This window comes from Chiroxiphia lanceolata, chromosome Z (assembly GCF_009829145.1).
Source record: "Chiroxiphia lanceolata isolate bChiLan1 chromosome Z, bChiLan1.pri, whole genome shotgun sequence".
Classification (NCBI taxonomy): domain Eukaryota; kingdom Metazoa; phylum Chordata; class Aves; order Passeriformes; family Pipridae; genus Chiroxiphia; species Chiroxiphia lanceolata.
The window spans coordinates 71,476,630-71,502,874 of record NC_045671.1 but is presented as its reverse complement, the minus strand read 5'-3'; the positions used below and the strand labels follow the sequence as shown (position 1 = coordinate 71,502,874).

At 38.4% G+C, this 26,245-nt stretch overlaps 1 protein-coding gene across 1 annotated transcript in view; it reads right to left on the bottom strand.

The window, feature by feature from the left end:
• AUH (AU RNA binding methylglutaconyl-CoA hydratase) overlaps positions 1 to 26,245 on the bottom strand; it is a gene marked incomplete at its 5' end in the record, with an annotated part of 111,799 nt that overhangs the window by 80,586 nt on the left and 4,968 nt on the right. Inside the window, 2 exons of the mRNA XM_032676716.1 lie at positions 22,097 to 22,184; positions 22,282 to 22,349. Coding sequence (XP_032532607.1) covers positions 22,097 to 22,184; positions 22,282 to 22,349 — 156 coding nt within the window. The remainder of the gene's footprint in view (positions 1 to 22,096; positions 22,185 to 22,281; positions 22,350 to 26,245) is intronic.

The following is a 26,245-nucleotide window of genomic DNA, read 5'->3' as shown; positions in this document are numbered from 1 at the left end:
AAAAAACACAAAAAGCATAATTTGAATTTGATTACGACAATGTCACCATGTAGATTAATGATTTTTATTTTGCTTTCAACCAACATCTTTCTGTATGTAAAGCTATGTGCTTGACAAATCACAGCACAAACAATGTCAGTGACTACTGAAATCTCTAGCTCATGTAAAAGAAAAATGTTTTATGCTTTGCAGACAAAGTATCTTGAATACAAATTAGTTCAGTCTGCTGAAACAAGAACAGACAGAATGCATCATAACTGGACTATCATGGGCAACCTTTCAAAAAGTAACAAAAATACTTATCATCTGTTTGGTAGAATAATAGACTGAAGTCTACACTGGAAGGAATCTCTAGAGAATCACCTGGTCCAACCTTCTATTGAATGCACAGCCCTAAATTAGATTATCCTAATAACCTGTCACTCTATACATTCTTGCAAATAGAGTACTTTTCTCTGAATCTACCAGGCACAGGATGACCAGTTCTCTCTCCCTCCTCAGCAATCTCCAGTCCTCTAATCACCTTATGCTGGCCTGCTAAGTGCTCAGTAGAATAAGCACATGCCTTGATCCGCTGACGGTTTTCTTCCTGATGCAGTCCATGACATTTTTGCCTCCTTTACTGCCACAGTACACTACTAGCTCACGTTATGCTCACTGCCCCCCAGAACCCACAGGCCCTTTGCAGCAGAGCTGTACCCCAGCCAGTCAGTTCCCAGCCTGTTCTGACACTGAAGTTTACTCAATTCCAGGTGCAGTTCCTGTTTATCTTTGTTAAAAGGCATGCAATTTTTGTTGGTCCAATTTTCCAGCCTGTCAACATCTCTCTGAGTGAATGGTGGCTCCTCCTTCCCACACACTTCCCTCCCCTTCCACTTCGAAGTCATCTGCAAACTCAATGAGGGTTTGTTTGATCCTACCATTAGAACATCTACAAAGATATTGAATAGCACTGCCAGAGCCCACACTGATCCTTAAGGAACCCCACTCCAAAGACCACCCGACAGTTTGACTTTGAGCCATTAACATCATATTATCCTTTGATTTTTACAGGTGAGCCAAATTCCATGGTCTGTATGTCCAGACTGTAACTTACCAACTTGTCTACAGGAGTAGTACAGGTGAACTCATCAAGTGCCTTGTTAAAGTCCAGGCAGACAGCATTCATAACTCTTCTTTCATCCACTGAACCAGTGGTTCCATCACAGAAAGCATCATGTCAGTCAGGCACAATTTATCCTTGGTAAACCTGAGCTGTTTTTTCCCAGCCACTTCCTTGTCTTTCACGTGCCTGAAAACAACTTCCACAAACACCTGTTCTGCAACTTCCCCCAAGGAGGAAGTGAGACTGACTAGTCTGCAATTTCCCGAATTTTCATTTTTGCAGATGGGTAAAATATTTGCCTTTTTCCAGTCACTTCAATGACCTTTTGAATAAGATAGGTGGTGCACCACCACCTCAGAAGCATCCAAACAGTTCCTGTTCACATGTGTGTGTCCAACTGGTACAGCTGGACTTTAATTCAGTCCTCCTCTACTGTCAGTGGTTTGTCATTTACTTTGTTGTTGCTTCTTGGCACAAAGACTTGGGACCTGACCTTTCTCAAGCAGACCAAAATGGAATACTTCTTTCTACTTTTCCTATGTTCATAATTAAGTTGCCAGTCCCACGCAGCAGTGGACCTACATTTTCCTTGACCTTATGCTTGGTACTAACATACCTACAGGAGTTTTTCTTGTTACTCTTGACACCTTTTGCCAGTTCAAACTCCAGCTGAGCTTCTTGCATCCTAAGCATACCTGCATAACTGAGTGGTTTGGAAGTCCCATTTGCCAAGTGTAAGGTGAATAAAAAACTCCTCCAAAAATATAAAAAGGATATCCAAGAGATAAAAAGACAGGAATTTTTTTTTTTTAAGAATGAAAATAAATATTCAAATCTAAATGCTTAAAAGCTACAGAACACACAAAAAAACCCTTATAATTTATGGAATATATTTCAATGTATTCCTAAATATTTTCAAGATTTTAGATTCAAATTGACTCTGTAATACTTATAAATCAGTTACAAATTCAGAACACTAAGAAATGAATCATCATTTCATCAAGAATCATTAATTTTAATGCAGAGGTATGAGAGATTTGAAAGTTAAGGATAAAAAGTGAAAAAAATAGTCTCCCAAAATACCTGCTGAACAAAGAACAGCTAGCAACTTGCTTCTGAGGATCAGCTTCTTCTTTGAGTACTACTGAGAAGAAAGACCTTACAAAGCAGTACAACTTATTCTACATTTTCTGTTCTCTGAGATTTTATATTTAAATTTAAAATTAAACTTGTGCATGTAACAGGTAAAATTTATATCAAAAGATCATTTCCTCAAAGACTAATCTCGGAAAAACATAGCTTTGCATAACACCTTTTTTTTTTTTTTAAGTTTCCTTAAGGATAAATAAAAATCTAAGATTCACATTAACTTTGCCTACGCTGTAGAGCACCTTGAAACTTTTCAGTGAAGAAAGAATCCCACAACAGTCCCCTTTGGTAAGTCCCCACACAGTTTTATTCAAACTCTCACACCTTCTCATACTTAATTTTTCCTTTGTATTTATTTTTTAATTTGAAGTTAAACAGACATGATCACCACTTTTATGTGGCAAACATGACTTTGATCTCTACCTTTTAGTGCATTTCTGTTGTGGTTTAACCCCAGCTGGCAACTAAGTACCACATAGCCACTTACTTACTCCACCTCCCATGCCTGTGCGATGGGAAGGAGAATGAGGAAAAGGGTTAAGATCAATTTAATAATGAAAATAAAATAAGAATAATCATCATTATCATCATCACGCCAACAACAACTGATACAACAAAAAAAAGAGAGTCAGAAATAAAACCCAAGGAAAAAACCCCAAGTGATGCACAATGGCTCTCCACTCGCTGACCAATGCCCAGACCATTCCCCAAAAGCAATTGGCAGCTCCCAGCCAACTCCCCCCAGTTTATATACTGGGCATGATGTTCCATGGTATGAAATATCCCCTTGGCCAGTCTGGGTCAGCTGTTCGGGCTGTGCTCCCTCCCAGCTTTTTGTGCACCTGCAAAGTCCTTGACTGAGGGTAAGCACTAGTTAGACAACAACCAAAACATCAGTGTGTGATCAACATTATTCTCATATGGAATCCAGAACATGGCACTGTACCAGCTACTAGGAAGAAAATTAACTCTGCCCCAACCAAAAAAAAAAAAAGCACTTTAACGATTCCAACAAAGGTAGGAAACAAAAAACACACAGTAAAGAAGTCAGTAATATATCACGAAATATTAAGCAAGTGCTGAAAATCTTCTCACATAAAATGGAATGGAGAACTAACTCCAAAAGTTACATGTAAGTAGTCAGAACTCGGTTTTCCAGATGCACAAAATTCTTAGCAAGTCAGCACACTGTAAAAACACAAAATGATTTGAAATTAATACAAACAAGGGTACCCATGCTCCCAGGCATTAGGAAGAAATTGAGTATACAATGTACTTATAAAAGTAAAACCAGTGCAGCACCACAGCCTAACAGTGAACAAATATACTAAGGAGCTGGCTCTGAAGTACTAAAGAGATATAAACTAATAGTCACTGGCTGAAAACACAGACCTTGGTCCTGCCTGGGTTATCTCTCAGTCTTTGGTGCAGTTAGTTACACAAACATACCACGGAGATTACGACACGCTTTTCATCATTGCCTGTTAAATAACATTTTAGCTACAAAACTAGTTCACAACATGCAGTCAGCACAAGGTTTTCCAAGCATCTTTAGTAACCTGAGAGAAAGCACCTTTCATAACTTAAGAATAACCACCTACTTTCTATCATAACCATTTCCTTTACTGAACAGCAACCAATTCTGCCGCACACTTGTACAGACACAAATCTTTGCAAACACCACCTGCACCGTGCACAAAGAAAATGCATTTACATGCAACTGTGAAAAAAAGCAAGTTGTATTCTAAATTTCAAAACAAAATGAGAAGGATGCTTGCTGCAGTCATTTTAATTGAGGGGAAAACAGTCTGGCATGCAGGATGACCTGTATGTTTCCTACATACGGAAGTAATCTAAACGAATAAAACTATTTTAATTTTTTTTTATGTAAGACTGCATATTCCTGAAGTTCTCTAAATGTGGATATAGGATTTTTGAGACAAAACTAATATTGATATTCTTCCATATAAGACTTACTTTCAGACTTTATTAGCATGGCTTGATAACCTCACTTTTTACACACATCCCCTGTGTGTCACAGAAACATTCCTGAGAATCATCAAACTGTGAAGAACAAACAAAATGTCTGCAATTCCTATATGTCTGAGCCTGTGGCAGGATGCCAGTCCTAAACATTCCCTCTGGTAAGATGGCAGCATTACAGCTCCACCACTATATGTTATCTTATATATCTTGCAATAATTTACACACAGATCAGCATATTTAAAGCACTAGCTGCTATAACAGTCCCCATAAATAGGATATTTCAGAAAGTACAGCTTTGGAGGCAGAGGGGAGTTTTGCCTTTTTTTTCTATTTCCTTTCAGCTTTTGAATTCCAAACCTTTCTGAATGGCCCAGGTGCTAATTCACACAGGTTTCCACTTCAAATCCAGAAATCCTGAATATAAATTACTAACTTCATATACAAAAGTTCTACAATCCCCTTCCAATGCCTATGCAAATTCAGACCAGATATAGATTAAAGTCAGCTGGCTCTTTTTCCATGCTGTCTGTCCACCTCTAAATTTAGACACACCCAACAATATTCCTCCTGTTAACCTTTTCTACTGCAAAAGAAAGGCAGTATTACACCTCATATGCCTTTCCTGAATTCATCTTCACTTGAAGGGGGGGAAAAAGAATCATTATAAAGACATTAACCTCATCTCTTCAAAATAAAATAATTTTTTTCCCAAACACCAACCAGTTTTCTTTGTGAAACTTCCATCATCCAGTTGTTCTCTAGTCCCTATCCTCTTAACAGCTTTGTCACAACAGGGTTTTATGCAGTTTCCTCCATGAAACATGAAAGAGACCAGTTGTGTTGGGTTTGGCCCGGGTAGAGTTAATTTTCTCCACAGTGTCTAGTATGGGGCTGTGTTTTGGATTTGTGCTGAACACAGGGTTGATAACACAGAGATGGTTTTGCTATTGCTGAACAGGGCTTACACAGAGCCAAGGCCTTTTCTGCTTTGCATACTGCCACGCTGGGGAGGGAAGCTGGGGGTGCATGGGAGGCTGGGAGGAGACACAGCCAGGACAGGTGACCCAAATTGTCCCAAGGGATATTCCAGACCATGTGACATCCTGCTCAGTATATAAAGCTGGGAAGAAGAAGGAAGAAGCCGGGGCTGTTTGCAGCGATGCTTGTCTCCCCGTGTCACCATCACATTTGATAGTCTCCTGGAGATGGCTGAACTGCCTTCCCAGAGAAAGCAGTGAATTAATTTCTTGTTTTGCTTTGCTTGTGTGCATGGCTTTTGCTTTTCCTATTAAGCTGTCTTAACCCACAAGTTTTCTCTCTTTTCTGTTTCTCCCTCTGATCCCACTGATGAGGGAGTGAGAGAGCAGCTGCATATGCTTAGTTGCCAGCTGGGGTTAAATCACAACACAGGTACTGGTGGAAATACAAGAATGGTACAGTTACTGTTTCCAAACAGGTAAATTAAGACAATATTAATTTTGATTCTGTGCTATGTCTCACTTCTAGTGACTTCTGTCAGGCTAACAAATCAGGGCTAACAGAAGACAGGCACAAAGGCTGTGTACGTGTAACTATCATAAAAAGGCTGTGTAATTTTTGACTCTCAGACAGATACAGAAGGAGAAGATAGTGGTGGCAGTAGTGAGTGGCTATGAACCACAAAGACAGGCCTTTAGAACAATCAAATCCTGACAAACCTATTTGCCCCAATCTTAGAATAATACCCTATAAAACATACCAACTACAGGACAAGACTGTGAGTTTACATCATGGTATTGGTAAATATCAGCATTTAAAAAATGTTGCAATTATTATTCAATGTAGAGCATTTTCTTTTTAAACAAAATAACCCCCACCACAGAAAAAAAAAAAAGTAAAGCTATTTCCTATACCACTTTGATTTCTATGTTATTTCCACAACAAGATTACAGAAGTACTTCTTTAGTCATTCTGGTAGTCTGAACAACCAACTTCCTCAAATCACGTTTCGTTTTCAAATTCAACCTTCACTAAGAGAACTCCTACATTCAACACAACTGAATTGTTATACAGAATGGTAAAGTTCAAATAAGCCAACCCTAAAAGTTGCACTTTTTACCCTATTATTTAGCTCAAGACTAATGGTGCAATCATTAATCGTGATTTCTATTTATACCTGCCATAAGAAAATCCTCTGAAGAGATCAGCGCCAGAGTTCTTGTTTTTTAAACAAAGATCTAAAACTAATTTACTACCGAAAAAATAGTATAAATGTAGTACTGCATCTCAAGTGTATCAACTGCAATAGCTTTGCAGTGAGTCTGCTAATATCTAACTCCTATAATGACAACTGACACACAGTTTTCTATCTTCTGATTCATAAGAAGGCGTTCCTGAATTCCTTGCTGATGCTGAGATTCTTCATCTTTCTTCTCAAACCTTAAACGAATATTCAGACTGAACATTTTTAGTAAGTAGCATGAAGCCTTTCATCTCAAACATGAATGCACCCAAAATTTTCAGCAACCCGCTGTTTGTTCCACTTTGATTTCTAGTAAGTTCAGTACTCAAAAGAAAAGACATCTTTCATAGCACTATTACAGATGACTGACTCAAATATTTTGCATATACCATATATCTGACCACTGCATATATTTTTTTTAATGTTAAAAGGAATTGATACTGCTGGGTTTATCTATTTTGAATAGCAGTAAGTACAAAAATAGTTAACTAACAGCACACCCAGTTTTATGAGCTGTAAATAGAAAAAGAGGAAGTGTGTTATGTGGTAAAAAAGAGAAAGTCAGAATTTCTTCCAAAGAAGTCCTGAAGCCAGTATTCAGGCATAAATCCTATTAAAAAAAGGAGGAGTTCTTCCTGAGAAAAAACACAGATTGAACTGTTACATTACCTGAATGCAGACAAAGGCATGGGTGAAAGCCTTTTTCTTCTTTCTTCACTACCCTTAGTTCAACCCCTTAATCTTGAAGGCATCATCCAGTATCTCTCTGGCAGCCTTAACCGCACTGCTGTATTAGCTGGAAACTTCCAGCAGGTCAAGACTCAATGACACTGGATTTTGTGCAGCTATGCAGCAAGTGATATTTTCAATGGAACATTTGAAGAGGCAGGTAAATAATACATACAGTATATGAAAATATAAAATCATCTTGTGAAGGATATCTGCAACAATCATCATGTTCTGCTGCCTCCCAATTACAAGATGATAATTTTTGATGCACACATCAGATCACAAACAAAGCTGAGGAAAGACCTGAAGTAATGACCTTAGAAAGACTGCATGAGGTGAAAACTGAGTTTGACTAGAAACCTTTTCAAGCTATAGCTGGATTTTTGTGGGAAAACTCAAACTGGAGAAGAAAAGTCTTTGAGGTTAAAGGTTAAAGATATAGAGCTCGGCCTTGGCAACTCAAAGTCTACTCAGAAAGTGTAAATCTTGAACTGAAAAAAAAAAAAGAATTAAAGTGGCTGGCATTGCTGCACAAACATCTCTAGCTCACATTAACAGTAGGACAGCACTCAAGGCCAAAGTCTTGCCATTCTACACAGTACTGTGTGAAAGTGACAACTAGTACATGAGCCATGAGTAGGAACATCTCTTAATTATCCTTTGTTCACACAAAAGTCAGACATGAAACCAGCAGCTGCAATTCTATTTCTCACAACTCACAAGCAGTACTTCCCCTTATCCCCTGTGTCCCCAAAGGCTTCAAACTGACTCAGAAAAATAAATCAGAGTGCTTTCAAACAGCAAAATTTCCCATCCACTGAATGTATTTTTGAGCACCAATATTGCAAATTCAATTCTATTTTCTAAGGACTTGCTATTTTAAAATACTTCAGAGATATTTGATCTCTTCTATTTTTAAAAGACCATTCAAGAGACTTGTCAGCAAACTACTTCAGAGAAAAAAAGAAAAAAAAGGAAAGGAGATACAACACTGGAGTATTACCTGCTATCTAGAGGGCTTAAAAAATTATACAGATTGGTGATATTTGTGCCCAGAGCTCAATCACTTAAAAACCATGTCCATCCATGTGCATTCAGTAAGTTCCAGCTGCTGACAGGAATTCCACAAAGAAATGGTAAAATACCAATAAAATACTATTTTAGATCTAATTTTTTTATATCCTACAAAACCCTGATGCTTCACTATTAATATAAACTTTCTACATTGGAATTTTGCTGAGGGACAGTGTAGACAACTACCTACCTACCTGCAACTTTTTATCATTAAATAATTCGGAGGGGATTGTATTTTGTTAAAACAGGCAGGATCTGACTAAAGGTCACAGCATTTCTTTTACTTATTGGAAGTTTTTCTTCATATTTGAATCAATTACATATATATATTATATATATATATATATATATATGTATATAGAGGGAGTTGCATTTTGCCCTATTCTATGCCATTTATAAAAGCAGGTATGAAACTAACTGTTAAAACTGTCTTAAGATGAAAATGCCACAGATTCAGATATGTCTAAATACCTCTGCTACACGATCATTTTATTTATTCTTTTCAAGAGCAAGTGGAAAAGAATTCTTTACCATGCAATAACTATTTTTTCCATGTGTTGCGCACATGTATTCTATTTCCAGGACACGTTACCACCAAGCGCATGAGATCAAATTATTTTTGCCAGCAGGTTTTCTCAGCCAAGGATATAAATGGCAAAGTAGGCTCAGTTCCCTCGCCAATAAAGAAATCAGGTGCCATAGGCACTTGGTACACCAAAGTAAAGGGTTATTTAACTTACATGGTGTATGATGACAACCCACCTCAGAGAACAGTGAAAAAACCAGCATCATTTCTTCACAAAGCAACAACAGACATGACACGAGTATTTCAAATGGAAGTGACTACTCAATTTGACTTATTACTTATAGAAGAGATCTGGACCTTAAGACACTGCAGTGAGAAAGTCAAATGTTCATAACAGAGGTCAAAAAGAATTAAGTTCCTCATCTAGGAACAAAGGCATTTACCAGCAATGTCCTGGGTGGCAAAGGTCTAGCCAAAAGTTATCATTATCAATTTAGTTTGATCAGGGCTAATCAATAATCTGTATCTTTCTGTTAAAGTGATCTTCACACAGATTTAGTCACTTTAAAACCACAAAGTTTTAAACCATTTTATATGGAGCACAAGATGAGTGAGTTCAATTTCTGACAAAAAATGCATCCATGTGCATGCCCTGAAACTGCAGCACAAGCCCTAGTCAACACCTGAAAATAAGCTTGCAGCTTTTAAGAAGGTGTAAGAGAGTCTATGACAGACGTGGAGTTTATACATAATCAAGATGCAATTGCTTTCTTTTAACTAGGATTTGAAGATGATGAAAAGTGTGAAAATTACATGAATTAAAATAGCTATTCTCCACCACAATCATGCTAAAGTGGGTCTGGTATCACACAGTCATAGCATCATTTAGGCTGAAAAAGATCTCCAAGATCATCGAGTCTGATTGTTCACCTAACACAACCATGTCCACCACTAAACCATGTCCCAAGTGCCACATCTACACAGCTTTTAAACACCTCTAGGGATCCTGCTGGATTCAATCAAATTGCTCAACACCCCTAATAACCTGTTATAATCACCAAAGCACAAACAACTTGATACTAAAAAAAGACAGAACTCTATCCAATAAGTCCTATATGTTTTCTGGGCAATAAATAAAATTCTATTTCAAAAAATATGCAAAGTTGTCTTCGGAATCTAAAAACATATTTATTATGGAGATGTGCAAGTAGCTTGGAAAAATAAAGTTCCTGAATTGTCTTAATGCCAGTTAGGATACTAACCCAGCTTTCAAGAGATCTCCCAAAAAAATACAAACAAAAATTTAAATGCATAGTGAGAACTTTTTCTCCATCCCCGATGGGGAGACTTGAAATGAAAGGCTTAAAGCAAAAACACATTGCTGATGCAGGCCTATAAAGAAAGACAGGCAAACAACATTTTGTAATTTAGGAATACCTCTCAAATTCATAATCTAATACCTAATACTGTAAGGTGTTGCAAATTCCAGACTCCAGGATAAACCTGCAACTGTTCATATGTAAAGCAGCGTGAATAACAATCCCCATAAATCAACTCCCAAAGTTTGTGCAAACTGCTAACCATGAAAGGCTAGAAGTACAGAAAGAGTATTTTTCGAAAACCTATGTTTCTACCTGAAGGGTGCTGAAGGTACTTTTAGATTAAAAATAATTCAGGAGCACCTCCCTAAATGCCAAGTTCTTAGTTGAGAGTTCACCACTGCATTTTGAAAATAGAACAGGAATAAAGAATAACCCTCTAGGGCTGCAACACCTGCTGGAACAGGCTTAAAATGACTTCAAGCATCCCTCTAGCAAAGTTAAAAAGGAGTAGGGTAACATTAAAGTAATGTTGGTATTCATTACCTTACAGGACATTTTTGGAACTAACTCACCTAATGACTACAGATTTCATTTTCGATGTCACACAAAACCACAGTTCTGTACTGCAAAACCACAGTTTTGACACAGGATGGCAGTTAAGCCCCCACTCAGCTGTTTTCTCACTCTGCACCAGCAGGATGGACAAGACAAAAGGAACAGCAAAAGCAAGGCGGGGGTAGGGGGAGAGGGATGAATGATTGTGTGGAAAAACCACCTTACAGGTTGAGATAAAGACCGTTTAATAAGTACAGGGGGGAAAAAGAAGAAAACAAAGGATGCAAAAACAATCATTCACCACCAGCAGACCAATGCCTCTCCAGCCCTAAACAAGGTCTACTTTGGAAAAACAACTACCCAGTTTTACTGCTGAGTATGATGTCATGAGTCATGGAATACTCCCTTTCACAATTCCAACTGGCTGTGCCAGCTGTGTACCCTCCCAGCCTCTTGCCAACCCTCAGCTGACTCACTGGCACAGAGGGAAGCAGAGGGGACCTCAGTGTTGTCCAAGCACTGCTCAGTGACAACTAAAACACCGGTGTCTTTCCACCACTGTTTTGTTCACCAATCCATAACACAGCACCATATGGGCTGCTATATGGAAAATGAACTCTGTCCCAGCCATGCCCAGTACAAGTTATAAAGACCACTAGTACTTAAGGCATTTGTTAATGCATACGTCAACCACAAGCAAAACAACTCAAATAATCCAAAATACCTACAGAGAGGTACAGAAAGATGATACATACAAGGGTATCAGAAGACTCAGCTGAACTGCCCTGTGGCTTCAAAGAGCCAAAAGATACCAATGATGACTGCACAGATATTCCTGTAGCCTGAAATACTAAATCAAAACTCAACTAGCTTTAATACACCTGCAGGAATCAATAGAGCTTATAGCTTGCTTGAAGATGACAAATTACGCCACATTAAGGACATGCCCGAACAGGAGAATCTCAAGCATACCAAGACAACTTTATTCACTTTCACAGAAATAAAACTGTTCAGTTACAGCATCCTACCCACTAGCCTACCCTACCAAATCAAAGACTTTAGCAGCACTGAACCCCGCAGTCCTCACACTTTGATCCAGGCACCAGAAGCAGTCCAGTGATGGTCATGCAAGATTCCAGTTAAGTCCTTTTTTATGACAGTCAAGTTCATCTACACATCTCTAACATGCAGGGTATTAGAGAAATTTCTTACACAGTGTCATGTGTGCCAACAGTCATCTAATTTCATGCTTCAGTGATACAGGATAAAAAAGGGGGAAAATAAAACAGTGTGCTGCATTTCAGCGAGTAGCTGTATGTGAAATTCAGCACCACTCTGAAGCAGTCCTAAGCAGTGCCACAAGGACTATATTCCAAAAGTCGAATCCAACTGTAACACGTATATGAAATGCAGGAATTCATCTACCCATGTAACCTAGAAAACATGGGTTTGGATAAACGTGATAGAAATACTATAGAACAATTTTTTTTAAATCAAAATTAAACACATTGCAGTTGCACTACATACATAACATAGCCATTAAAGATGTATTTCCAAGCAACAAAAGCTACAATAAGCTAGTGACATTACCAAAGACATCTGTGGACCAAACCCTTGAGAAGCATATTAAAAAAAGAAGAAAAATACAGAGCAAAACTATTTCTGATAATGCTCTAAATATTGAAATAATTTTTTTATATATTTTATATCCAGAAAGCAGAATCTCTTTATAAGAGCAAATAGTTGGAAAACAAGCTGTCCAACTACCTAAGAACATTAGCTGCCAAGGAGTTTTCCCAGCATAAAATGTTCTGCATCCATCTGGTATCTTTTCCATTTTAATTTAGTCTCTTCTGGTAAAATCCACCTCAGAGAAGCCTTTACTATTTGAAAGTTTATTACAGCACTCTAAGTAAGGTCTGTATGTATGTTTCCCTATTCTAGGTATTCAAGCAAGACACCTTTTGCTGCTTCATAATCATCTTGACCAGGCGTCACTTTCATTTAAATTCTGGTATATGCTGAAGGTCCTTCTCCCCAGCTCCTGCCTGTGTCGAGTTCGCACACCAAATCACTACAAATTTCTACTCAGGAAACTTCTGTATCATTTCTGTAACAACCCAAAAGATCTTGAGCACTGTGTCAGATTCAAGCATCTCACAAAACTGCAGAAGTTCTCCAGCCGTTCGGGATCATAGCTGATTCCCTTATTTGTAAGCTATATGGTTATATTTATTCTCATTAATTAAATTACTTCCAGTCATTTGGGTATAAAAGTCTTAGCTCTAAAGTTAGGCTCCAACTCTCTATTTTCCATTAAAAAAACAAGCTGCATTTCCAAAATTTTTACTCAGCTTACTATAAACGAGATGTAGGAGGGGAACTCAAAAACGGCCAAGTGTTTCCTTCAGAAATTTGTCTCCCTAGTTTTTCCATACAGCTACTCAAAAGGGAGGACACCCTGAGAACCACTCTGACTGCCAGACACAGAATTGAAACAAGTAAATTTCTTTTATCACCAGCATATTTATGCTTTGTGACTACTCCTCCAGAACATAATAAATGATTTTATACCTAATATTGCAATGTAATAATTTTAAGCATTCAATTTAATCAATTTTTCCCATGCTTTTGATGGCTCTGGGAAAGTCATTCCTGTTTCCTGTTACCCTCCTCTGGATAAACTAAAGAACTAATCAAATGCCACTCCCTCAGAAATATATCTTTTACCTAGAATTTAACATTTTTAATATTTTAGGTGGCCTTCACTGGAAGATATATTTTCAGAAAATATTGCATTGTGTGCATTTGCTGTAATGGATTAAAAGCCTAAGACATTAAACTATCAGAACAGAATAAGTTTTTAAAAAATATATTATTTTTATGAGCAAGTAAAACTTATAACTTCACAATGTTCTCCAGTATCCAAAGATGCACTGCTTTTATACTTCCCAGCACACTTAAACCAGATGGATGACACCAAGCATAGTATCATATCTGTCGCTCAAAATTAGTTCTAAAGACAGAAAAACATCACATAAAGTAACCCCACACTTCAAGTAACTGAAGAAGGTGCTGTAATTCCATGTGAATGTCCAGGTTTTGGTAAGTATTATACTAGCAAAGTCACTGTTCACAAAAATGTTGATTCTCTTTGGCAAGGCTCACCACATAACTAGAGGACCAACTCAGACAGATTTGGGTCTTTTTAGTAAAACTTAAGTAATAGCATGGATCACAAGTTCAAGACGGCTTCAATTCTACTGGGGAAGGAGAAAGAAGAATGCTCATATTATTGAAATAAATACATTTCCATTTCTTAACCAGATACCACAAACCACGCAAGAGAAGGAATGGACAGATGTTCTGTTTCATCAGCTTGAAAAAGCAAATATCAAAATTATGTCAATCAAGGGAAAATACTGCTAAAAAGATGATTCTCTAGCTGGATTTCATAATTTATTTTTCATTAATGGCCTGATCTTAAATTTGGTATTTATTTTGTGCTCATAAATCACAGTTAGCTCTGATCTACAGCTCATTCAACACCAAAAAAGGAAGAAAAATTGCATGGATATATCCACAACTAGCATCCCCAGATGAATACACCCAACTACCAGAAAGTTTTCTTTTTTTTTTTAAGTTTTATGCTATGGCAATATTAGCTATGAATAACGTTGTCTCTACTTCCACTAGATCCTAAGAAAAACTCTGGCACAGGAGACAAGTCCACGGTGGTTGAAAGTACTTTGCATTCAAATTGTTTTCATTCAGTGGAAGAATGGAGTCCCTCTGAGACAGAAACTTAATATTTTTATAAATTGCTCCTGGTACTAAAGGAGTAACTAACCTAAAGATGTCATTAGAGAACTTCAAAACTAGAGAAGGACACACAGCATTTCATAGACAAGGCTTTAGAGCACACAGTGTCAGAAAAGAGAGACATCTAAACAGATGTCAGGCCTGATGAAAAGAGTCCTGCATCTTATGTAAGGGATGGATAAAAGAACAAAGCAGCTACAGACTTAGTCTCTTCAGATGGAGTTATTCCACTTCAGCTTCTGTACAGTACTTATTACACAGTACTGGTCACAACTCACTCATCTGGAGAGAAAGATTCCTCACTACTTTTATTTTAGCCCTATTTTTACACAAGTTTCTCCTGAGACTGTATATAACCAGTCCACCCTCGATTTCATAGTTCCTCAAGAATAAAGGTGTTGCCTCAGTCTTATTTTGGAAAACCCATAACAACTGTGTTAACTTAGGTTGTCTGCCAAGTGCCCACAAAGACGGTCTCTCAATTCCCCTCCTCAATAAGACAGGAGAGAAAATAAAATTACAAGCTCATGGATCAAGACAAGGGCAGGGAGATCACTGCCTTGTTACCATCGTGGGCAAAACAGACTGACTGGACTTAGGAAAGACAAATTTCATCTACTGCCAATAAGATGTGGATAGTGAGAAACAAAAACCAAAATAAAACCATCTTGCCCCCACTCTTCCTTCTCCCTTGGCTTAACTTTACTACTAACTTCTCCACCTCTCCCCACTGCTGTGTCTCACAATGGGGACTGGGAATGGGGCTTGCAGTAAGACCATAACACTTGCTCCTCAGAGGGCTCTTATCTGCTCCACAGTGGGTCCTTCACGAGCTGCAGGGGAACAACCTGTTTTGCCATGGTCTTCTCCTTGGGCTGCAGGGGAATCTCTGCTTTAGCACTTGGAGCACCTTCTCCCCTTCCTTCCTTCCTTCCTTCCCACTCATCTCGGTGTCTTCAGGGCTGTTCCCTCACATTTTTTCTCACTTCTCTCTCATGGCTCCTGCACATGGTTCTCTACCATTTCTAATTATGTTATCACAGAGGTGTCACCAGCATCACTTACAGACTCAGCTTTGGACAGTCATGGGTCTGTTTTGGAACTGGCTGCAGCTCACTATGTCCAGTACCAGGACAGCTCCTGGTCTCTTCTCAGAGAGGCCCATGTGAACTCAATACACTGGTTTAAAAACTATTCCCTACTAGAGAATAACTTTCAGAAAGCTGAAAAAATGAAAAACGAATTCTATAGTTTGCTCAAGCAAGGCATTGAAATGACCAATGAGAAGGCAGACAAGTGATTCTTAGCTTAAAGTTTCACAGCTGGTTTAAGGACTGCACTGTGGAGAACATTTTCACTCAACTTCCCATCCCATTCCTTGTGCCTGCCTCCTCAACAGAACAGATCAGTCTTTTGGAGATTAAAAAAGCAAACACAGTAAATTAAATTCTCATATTCTTAGTGAAAAACTTCCTGGAAACCTCCCACTTGTATTTTTTCTGCAGCTAAAGGATGTATGCATATTTTTTTATTTTTGAAGCATAACTTAGCATGCAGCTATTTACTGTGCCACCATTTGCTGCCTTAGCTAAAAGCAATTTTTATTTTCTAATTTCCCAGTAGCTTGTTTTCCAAGGTAACCACATGGTTAAGGCAAACTTATGCAAAATAATATGGATGACATAGCACACTGAACCCCTCTGAACTACATTCCAATACTAGAATCATGTAAGTGATCAATTAGGCACATAGCAGCTCTGCCATACTGAGAGCTGAGAACAAGCTTTCGTTTAAGATTGATTTTTCTAGCTCTCATTCCAGTTTCATCTGAAATTCAGTATGCGTTGCCAGTGTAGAAGGTAGAGGAGCATTTGGAGTTAACTGACTGAGGTACTTCCAAAAAAAAGACATTTAAAACAGCTTTTCTTATTGGGATTTTTTTTCTGTATAGACCTGGGGATTAAACCACAATCCTAACTGCACTCTTTATTGGCCCAGCTGTTCAACATGTCTTCTAGAAAATCGTGACAACAACTTGTTCTTTCAGAGAAACAACGACAAGATAAAGAAGTACAATAAATGATGTCAGACAAATGCTATCTGTAGGATCCAAACCTAACAGATTACTATGCACACACACAGAGGACAGAGCTGACACACGGCTGACCAACCTGCTGCATGTGATGCTGCCCCAGGGGAAATGCAGCCATCATTGAGCCTAACAGTCTGCAAGCAGATAGCACCACTTTGAATCTCAACATTGGCGCAAGCCTGGAATCAAAAACAGAGGAAAAAAACCTAGCTACAGACTGCATATGAAGGCATTTATTTTGGGGAAGGAAACGTATGTACAGCAACAAAAATATTCAGGAGACACTAAAACATTTTCCTGCATGACCTGAATCCTCAAAAGGGATCAATGAAGTAATACACAAACTCTCTTAGTGTGTGTGCAGGAGCTGGGATCTGGAGGACAAAATATGCTCTGGGAAAATTTATACTCTCTCCTTGCCCATTTAACAGAGACTGCAGGGCAAAAGGAGACTACACCCACAGTAATACCTCCCTACTACTCCTGCTAGTTCTACAAAAATAAGAGTAGGTCAAGTATTTGAGAGCTATAATGGAATTCCTCTCCTCCTTCACTTCAAAACCTCATGAACAAAGAAGTCTTCAAGGATCTGCCCTAACAGGCTTGTCTGCTTCATAAACTTCTGCCAGGAAAACTACACCAGCTGGAGGTGGCAGCCGGGAACTAGACACCATACAGCCAATTCAGCCTTGCTGGAAACAAAACTCTGATGCAGACAATTTATGCCAACAGGAGAAGCATTTGGGTTGGCTTTACTCACACCACAGACTAAAATGATGAATTTTTGCTGGCAGAAAGATTACTCCTGCTTTTCTAAGAGAGGGCTTCATTGGCCAAGCTGCAGGAACTTTTAGGTTTAAGTGGTTTTAAGAGCTCTAATACACAAATTTTTCAAATTGTCTTGAAAATCTCTTACGACAACAACAACCAAAAAAAAAGTTCACTGTCTATATTCTGATATGTCTCAAAGATTTCTGAAATAAGGTCACCAAAGAACAACATTTTTTCAAATATGCCAAGTAAAAACTGCCTCAAAGCTCGCTCCCTTTTTGTGCACACATACACAAAGCAAATAATGCTTCAATATCACAACCTCTACTTCAGTTAGTCCAGTTAACTTTGAAAAAACAATACAGAGGAGACTGCCCTGAACACCTGTAGTCCAAAGACAGTCACCACAAAAATCTCAAGAAGTTATAAGTTCTTGTCCCAGAAAGCTCTCCCAACTCTGCCATACAAAAGGAAATCCAGAAGTAGTGTGTTCTTCTAGGGAATCACAGCATTTCATTCTTCTCCTTTACGAGGTGGCAACACTTTTTTGCATATCAACAGAGGGTGGATGCAGAGAAACTGACAATGACCCACATGTGGACTATTAGGAAAGAAAAAGTCTCTGACTGTTTGGGACAGCAAGAGTTAAGCAACTGTCCTGCTTGGCCAGTTGAAAACAGTAGCAAAGGGTTTTATTTATTAGCATGAGCTGTAAACTGAACCAATGGACTATGGGCCTGGGAACAAACAAATGAGGAATACATTTTTTTAACACATATGCAAGCACCTTCTTGACAGGACATGAAAAGAGGGCTGGAGGAACATGACAATCCTAAGGGAAACTATTTTTGCACAAAGAACAGCAAGTGAAGGTGGAAGGAAAAGAATATAATAGTAGTCTGTTTCTTTAATCACTGCAACCATCAACAGTAAAACTGTTTAAAAAGAAAAGAATGTTACCTGATCTCAAACATCCATAGTTTTCAATTGCAAAATATAGCATAATCCCCATTTCATGTCACTAACACTGACAAGAGTGAGAGAGACAGGGGAAAAAAAAATAAAGGAAAGCAGCAGGCTTCAGCCTGCCAAAACATTTCCAAATGTAAAATTCTATAAAAACTAGAAGTTCTACAAATATTATTTTGTCTTTTATTCAAAGCCTTGGGAAATCAAAAGTAATAAAAATTGAGGTGCAATATTAGGTTGTTCAAGTCTTCAGACTAAAGCCATTATCAAACACTGAAAACCAAGGAAAGCAGCTCTTGGACAACGTATTTTATTTGTACCTTCTCTCAGACCTCATGTTGTTAGAAGAAGCTGTAAGACTGTCTGCAGAATGACCCTGCTCGAGCAGAGAGGTTGGACCAGTTGACCACCCTGTAGTCCCTTCCAACCTGACCCATTCTGTGATTCTGTGAGTACACTGCCACTCCAAAATTAGGTTTTGCATCAACTTCTGGATACTCCCTTCTCCCTTCCTCTCAATACCATGTGTCCCAACAATATTACATATACACACTTCCAGAAATTTTTTGAAGGTGAAAAATCCTGAAAATCTGCTCACATAAAGTCCCTAAGCAACATCACTATATGTTAAAATTACATTAATAATGAAAAATGAAGCTATTCAAACTGTCTATGTAAATGTAATTCAGCCCCTTGTGTGAACACAGCACAGCCCATGATCACTTTACCCATGGGACACTTGCCTTATTCCACGCACAAGACTGTGCCTTCCTCAAGAATGGAACACTGACAGGAAATAAAAGGACTCTTGCACAGACTCACCTGCTTTGGCTGCAGAACTGGGCACGCACGCAGGCCAGGACTAGTCATACATGTTCACTCCAGAAAGGCCAATGCTTCACTTATTTTGTTTCAGACAAAGAAAGCAGCCAAGAAGTGACTCGGAGCCAGAGCACTTCTAATGGAAGCACAACAAGCCCTCATAGACATAATTCCTCATAGACATACTCTGCTCATAGACATAAGACATCCTTAACCCAAGCAATTCTTTGACTTCTAGGTGTCCCTTTTGATCACTGCTAGAGCATTAATGAGGAACTTTTCTGCGCCCACAGATGTATGGAGTATAAAACAGGAGACACAGAGAAAGCAGTAGTAAAAGATTCAAAGTGAATTTTTATGCAGAAATGAAAGGATATGTTTTCTGGCACATGTCTACATTCTTTTATACAATTCTTTTTTTTTTTCCCCCCTCCCATTTCACCATGTGAAAATTCCATAATTTGGAATCATACCCAAATCCCGATCAGTCACCAACAGAGTTTAAATCTTTTAACCATCCACAGTGTTATTTTGTGAAAAACAGTTGGATGTCATTTTTTGTGGACTAAGCCTTAGAAGGAAATAAGACACTTGGCCTGTGGCTTTCACAGATTTTTGTTGATAGCTGAAGAATGGTAAGATTTAATGATCTTGGACTTCTCTTCACACATAAAAGGGAACTACATTCTAGGACAAAGTTTCTCAATATGCAGTCTGTAAAACATCAGATGGTGGTCCAAAAAATCAACACAAAAACGTATTTTTAAAAACATACATTCCCATACATGCAAGCAAGAAAACATAATTGAGGAAATACAAAAAAAATAAAACAAACATTCCAGGACTAGCCTAACTGAACTGCACTACAATGCCTAAGAAAATGTGACTCTTGCATTTTTTTTTAAGGAAATTAAGTGTTCTTGAAACAACACATTCTCCTTTAACATTTAAGTTTGAAAACACTTACTTCTGTTCTACTGAATTTCCTTAGTAAGTCCCCCTCCAGAAAATGCCTTCTTACATCCAGAGTTTCCCCCTTCATCCTACTTCCTAAGCTGTTACCTGCTTTTTCCACATCCCACTACACTTTCTCAGTTTTCATTTTCTTTAGAGACACCCCTTAAAGTCATGTACTGAAGGAAGCCATCCATCCACTGAGCTCTTTCTGCCTCTTTTCATTGACAAACTCTGCCTCAGTTATTCTGGTTCACCCTGAATTTCAGTTACCACTGTTGGAACATCCTTTATTTCATTGGTTCAGCTGCCAGAATCTCCTTTTTTAGGATCCTTGTTTTACCCATCACTTTTTTAAAATTACAGACACGTAGTCCACACCCTATCTCTACTCCCTGGATTAAGATCCAGATATGGCTATCCAGCCCTTGTCTTTCACAGTCTTCTTTTCAGGGCTAATTTTCCTTCCTAATGTCCAACAAAAACATCCTTGATCTTGTCTACTGTCAGTTGTATACACACACTTTGAGTTGCCTTTTTTTTTTTTCTAAGCCAGACAAACAAGCAACAATAACTATGTTAAATCTTGATACCAAAACAGCTCTGAATAGTCAGCCAACAAAGAATACTGGAGAAGTACTTGGAGCTTATAAATACAATATTAATAGCATATCTGAGATACTCTCCCTCAAAATCAGTATTACTGCTCTCCTATTCCCTGTATAACACTATCATAAAATTCAAGAATGTTAAATAAAAAATGGTTTAAAAAACCCAATAGTTGATAACAAATGCCAACTAACAGCCACCTTTTTACTTGAAGTACAGTTTAAAAACTACAGTTTTAAAACCCTTTTTCCTGACATTACTAGTAAGTGATTTTTAAAACTTTTTGTTTAACACAAGATATAACCTTTAAATTAAATACCCTGATTAATACATACACATAACATAATTATATGTATTACTAAATATTTGATTATTCTGCCTTTTCAAGACAATTCTTTTCACAACTCTTGTAAGTGACAAACTGTATCTGCATGAAAACAGACTTATTAAAAGCAAGGAAAAATTTTAAACTCAACTAAAAGGGCTTAGGTAGGTACTTATGCAAAAAATTGAAAAAACTATTTTGTATTTAAAACTGAAATAACTATGCTGTGTGGTGCTATCAAGCATAATGACTAGGTAAATGATAGAAAAGAAAAATTTCAGAACTGATCTCTTTCTTGACAGTTCAGTTCTATTCCTATATTAGAAAGAACAAACTGATTTACTTCTGTTTTCAGTTTTAAATGGATTTAAATTAAATTTGAATAAGGTAGCAACCGGTTGAAACATTCAAAAATAAGAAGACTATTCACTTGATATCCACAGAAGACACTGTTGCATGAATTGATCTTGATATGTCAACAAATTCTGTTTCCCAGCGTCTGGTAGTTGAGAGCTTTTGTTTTCCTGAGCACTTTGGCAAGACTCAAGTGCTGCTGGATATGTGGGTTGGGGTGTGTGCTTTTCGTTTTGATTTGTTTTTAATTTGAGAATACATTCAGCCTGCAGTAACGTGCATATTCATCATGAAATTTTAAGTTTACGTGCGTTTCTTTAATTAAAAATTCAATTTAGTGTGTTTAAAATAGAGGTTTGATACAGCTTTCTACAAAGACTCTTTATACAGCCTCTAGTGTTATTTGGACTTTTTCTGACATACACTCAAGATTTTCTAGGAGTTCAATTAGATGACTTTTCACCACCATGAGTAAGCTATTATATATTTTGAAATACTTTATGACACAGAAAGAATAAAACCAATATTTGGTTCTTGTCAGCAATTGAGGAAAATCATCCAAAAATGTTTTGTTTGCTACTGAGATGAATATATGAAAAAGACATGTTTCCTTGGAATCTGGGCCTTTTTTTTTTTTTTTTTTTTTTTTTTTTTTTTTGTGCAATAAGAGATAGAGACTTCCAGCTTCTCAGGAAAATTAAGTTTGCATACCAGCACAGAATATCCCTGGGACTTCACTCCGGAATATAACAGTTCGTACTTTCTTATCAGATTTCAAAGCATCCACAGCTTTTGACATCTACAGAGAAAAGGAGGAAGGGGAATAACCAAACACTTTTTAAAGTGCTTCATTCCAATATTTCACCTTTATAGTAAAAACTATTCTTTTCACTTACCATTTTTACAAGATTTTTGCTAAGTGCATTCTTGGCATGAGATCTGTTTAATCCAAGCACCACAATTCCTGGAGGGGAAGAAATTATTGTTACAATGTAGTAAAATATGTATCATCTACGTAAAATATTATTACTTTGAATTACACAAGAGGAATCAAGGGCTGCAAAAAAAAGTTTCTGAAAGAAAATAAACTTTCCAATACTCGACAGAAATTACACGTTTTAAGAACAAAAATATGGCCCTGACACCTTCAGGTGGAAACAGTGCTTACAAAGGTTGAGTGCAGAATTACACAATTGCATGCACAAATTTCATGTTTGTGAGTGAAGTGCTGACATGCAATCAGGAAAATATCCTTAATTGTAAAGCGTATGTTTCCATATTTAGATAGCCTGTCTCAGAGACTTCTTAAAGCATGAAGTGCTACCACAGCTAAGACTAGCAACTCAGAGAGGTAAAAGAGAGTCACAAACGTACAAAGAATACCAACAATGGGAAACTTGTACTTTTGTTTAAAAAAGGAACAAAATCATACAAAAGTTCTCCCCCAAGACACAGAAACCAAGCTTAATCCTTGGTACACAGCTCCAAAGACACATTCACAGCTCCCTTTGTCCAGATAAATCAGTTGTCTCACCAACTGATCATGCTGGTTTGAATGTTGCAGCAGAAACACCACTTGTTTGCCCTTATTCAGCCCCCCTCAGCTTAACAGGCATGATTATCAAACAGGAAAATCCTGAAAGGTTTATTTTGCTAATGTCTAAGCTTACTATGCCTATAGCAATCTTTTAGACAATCACTGCCTCAACCCAACACAGCTCCCCGAATTAGAAACACCAGCACACTGATCCAGCCCTGGTAAGGTTTTATCTATCAGTACCTTTTACGCAGAGAATGCAGGGATGAAGAGAGAAAAGGGACTAAGACAGGGACCACGGATGAAAGGCAAAAAGGGAGCTCTACCTTAAACAAAAATGCCCATAGTACTGCCATCAAGTTACAAGATAAAAAAAGAAATTCCAGAAACTCAGTATTTGCCCAGGTGATTACTACTTCACCACTCAGGTTTGAATGTATAACCTATATAAAATCTGGCCCTCATACCCTCCACAGGGTGCCTTCCCTGTCATCTCGGTGCATACTACTTCTTTTATTTCTGGAAATTCTGTCCTCCCACGGGACTGACCATCAGTGCTTGAGTCCCCTTCCTCTGCTTCCTCCTGTATGTGTGCCTCTTTCTTGCTCCCAAGGCACAGTCAATTGCTATGTATGGATACCTCCAAAGAGAGGAGAGGAGCCGGGCTAACCCAAATGACCTTCACTCCCTTGCTCTACAAACCTAAATTCCACCTGTTTATCCCCATGGGTATTCACACAGCACCATCTGCAAGGTGGTTATTCAGCACTTACACAGGAATCTGTTTATGTTCTGTTAAGCAAAAAGGAGCGGTGCTGTAGCACTTCTCTGCTGTCACAACTTCTTCAGGAGGATCACTCCAAATTCAAACACTGTATACGTTCAATGCAATAGATTAGACAAATGCAACACCACACTTTAAAGAAACAAAAGACCCCTTGACCTCAATTTGATTTTAAACTTTCAGGCACATTACAAATCCCATGTTTGAAAAAACTAGAGATGTTATTATCCCAAACCATACTCCAGTTAGGAAATACAGTTCTTTTCAGAAGCACATTAATCTTTACAGCAATGACACTTAACAACACTTGAATTTTTCTTCTCTCCACTAGAGCCCAAAGACTGTCGCTCCACCACCAACAATAATCTATTCAGAAGTAAGTTCCAATTAACATTAAACCACATTCAATATTTTTTCCTACAAACAGATGATCCTTGAAGACAAATCCTACAAGTTGATTCCTCTTAGCAGTGTTGTATCAAGTCATAAAACTACCATTTCTGCTTCCTTCTCCAGAAGTAAGAGATAAAGATAACACCCATTCAGCTAATTTATTTCTTAAGTAGGAAAAAAAAGATGAAGCAAGAAATGTAACAGGAAAAGCATAAGAGGTTTGCAAGAGAAAATTACATATTGCATTGATCTACACAAAAGACATTCCTTGAATTCATGTTTCAATCAGTTTTGCTCTGATATGCCATTACTACAAGACCTGAGCATCTTGAGGATGGAAGGGACCCTAAAGATCATCTAGCTCCAAGCCCCATGCAGTGATCAGGGACACCTTGCACTAGACCATGTTGCTCAAAGCCCCATCCAATCTGGCCTTGAACATTTCCAGGGACAATGCATCCACAACTTCTCTGGGTGATCTGTTCCAGCGCCTCACAACCCTCACAGTAAAGAACTTCTTCCTAATATCCAGCCAAACCTGCTCTCTTTCAGCTTAAAGCCGTTGTCTTATCACTATATGGCATTGCAAAAGGTCCCTCCCTAGACTTCATGTAGGGTTCCTTCAGGTACCAGAAGGTCACAGTAGGTCACCCTGGAGCCTGCTCTTCAGGCTGAATCCTAATTCCCTCAGCCTTTCCTCATAGGACAGGTGGTCCATCCCTCTAATCATATTCATGGCCTACTCTGGACTTGCTCCAACAGGCCAATGTCCTTCCTGTGCTGAGCACCCCAAGCTGGATGCAGTGTTCCTGGTGGAGTGTCCCAGAGCAGAGGGGCAGAATCCCCTCCCTCACCCCACTGGCCAGGCTGCTTTGGATACAGCCCAGGACACAACTGGCTTTCTGGGCTGTGAGTGCACATTGCTGGGTCATGTCCAGCCTCTCACCCACCAGCACCCCCGGGTCCTTCTCGTCAGGGCTGCTCTCAATCTGTTCCTCCCCAGCCTGTGCTGATACCAGGGGTTGCCCTGACCCAGCTGCAGCACCTTGCACCAGGTCTTGTTGAGCTTCATCAGATTCCCACGGCCCCACTTCTCGAGCTTGTCCAGGGCCCTCTGGATGCCATCCCATCCTTCAGGTGTGTCAGCTCAACTGCACCACCCAGCTTGGCATCCTCTGCAAATTTGCTGAGGGTGCACTCAATCATTTAATCTGTGTCATTAATGAAGATACTGAATAGCACTGGTCCCAGTACAGACTTCTGAATTGCCACTGATGTCCATGACTAGGTTTGTGAAGCAGGACCTGCCCTTGGTGAAGCCATGCTGGCAGTCTTGAATTACCTCCCTGTCCTTCATGGGCCTCAGCACAGCTTCCAAGAGGATCTATTCCATGACCTTCACAGGCACAGAGGTGAGGCTGATGGGTTGGTAGTTCTCAGGGTCCTCCTTCCTGCCCTTTTTTAAAGATGAGTACAACGTTTCTCCTCTTCCAGTCACCTCGGATTTCACCTGACTGTCGTGACTTTTTGATAATCCCTGTTACATTGTCATCTGAAGCATTTAATCATAGTTCATTCTTTCTAAAGCGCTCACATATAGATGTGCTTTCCAAAATCTTTTAAAATAAACTGCTTGAAAAATCTACTCGTAAAAGAAAAAACTACTAAAAAGTAATCATTAACACATACAAGTAGGAATAATAATAATGATAATCATGATAATGATAATAATGATGATGATGATGATGATAACTGCAGTATCTGTATGGTATCAGAAACGTGGCAGATATACTAAGAAGGATTAAGCATTCACATAATGCTAAACTCAATATTAATTTCATAGTTTTTCCTGGGAGTCATCCCCACATTTTTCTGTGACACACTTCAGCACATAATGTGCATCTATTAAAAATTACACCCACATACTGAAAACTAACTTCATCCATGTTGGCTAGGCTCTCCAAAAGATGATGATTCCCAATGTTGTCTAATATAAGCAGTCATACTCCTGTATACTACTTTCCTAGCCAACCATCAGAGAAAAAGCATATGCAAATGTACATTGTGTTCTCTGCTTATAAGTTAGCTCTGTCAAAAGAAAAAAACTGCCTGTGGTATAATTCTCAATGTTTAGGAGAATAAAATA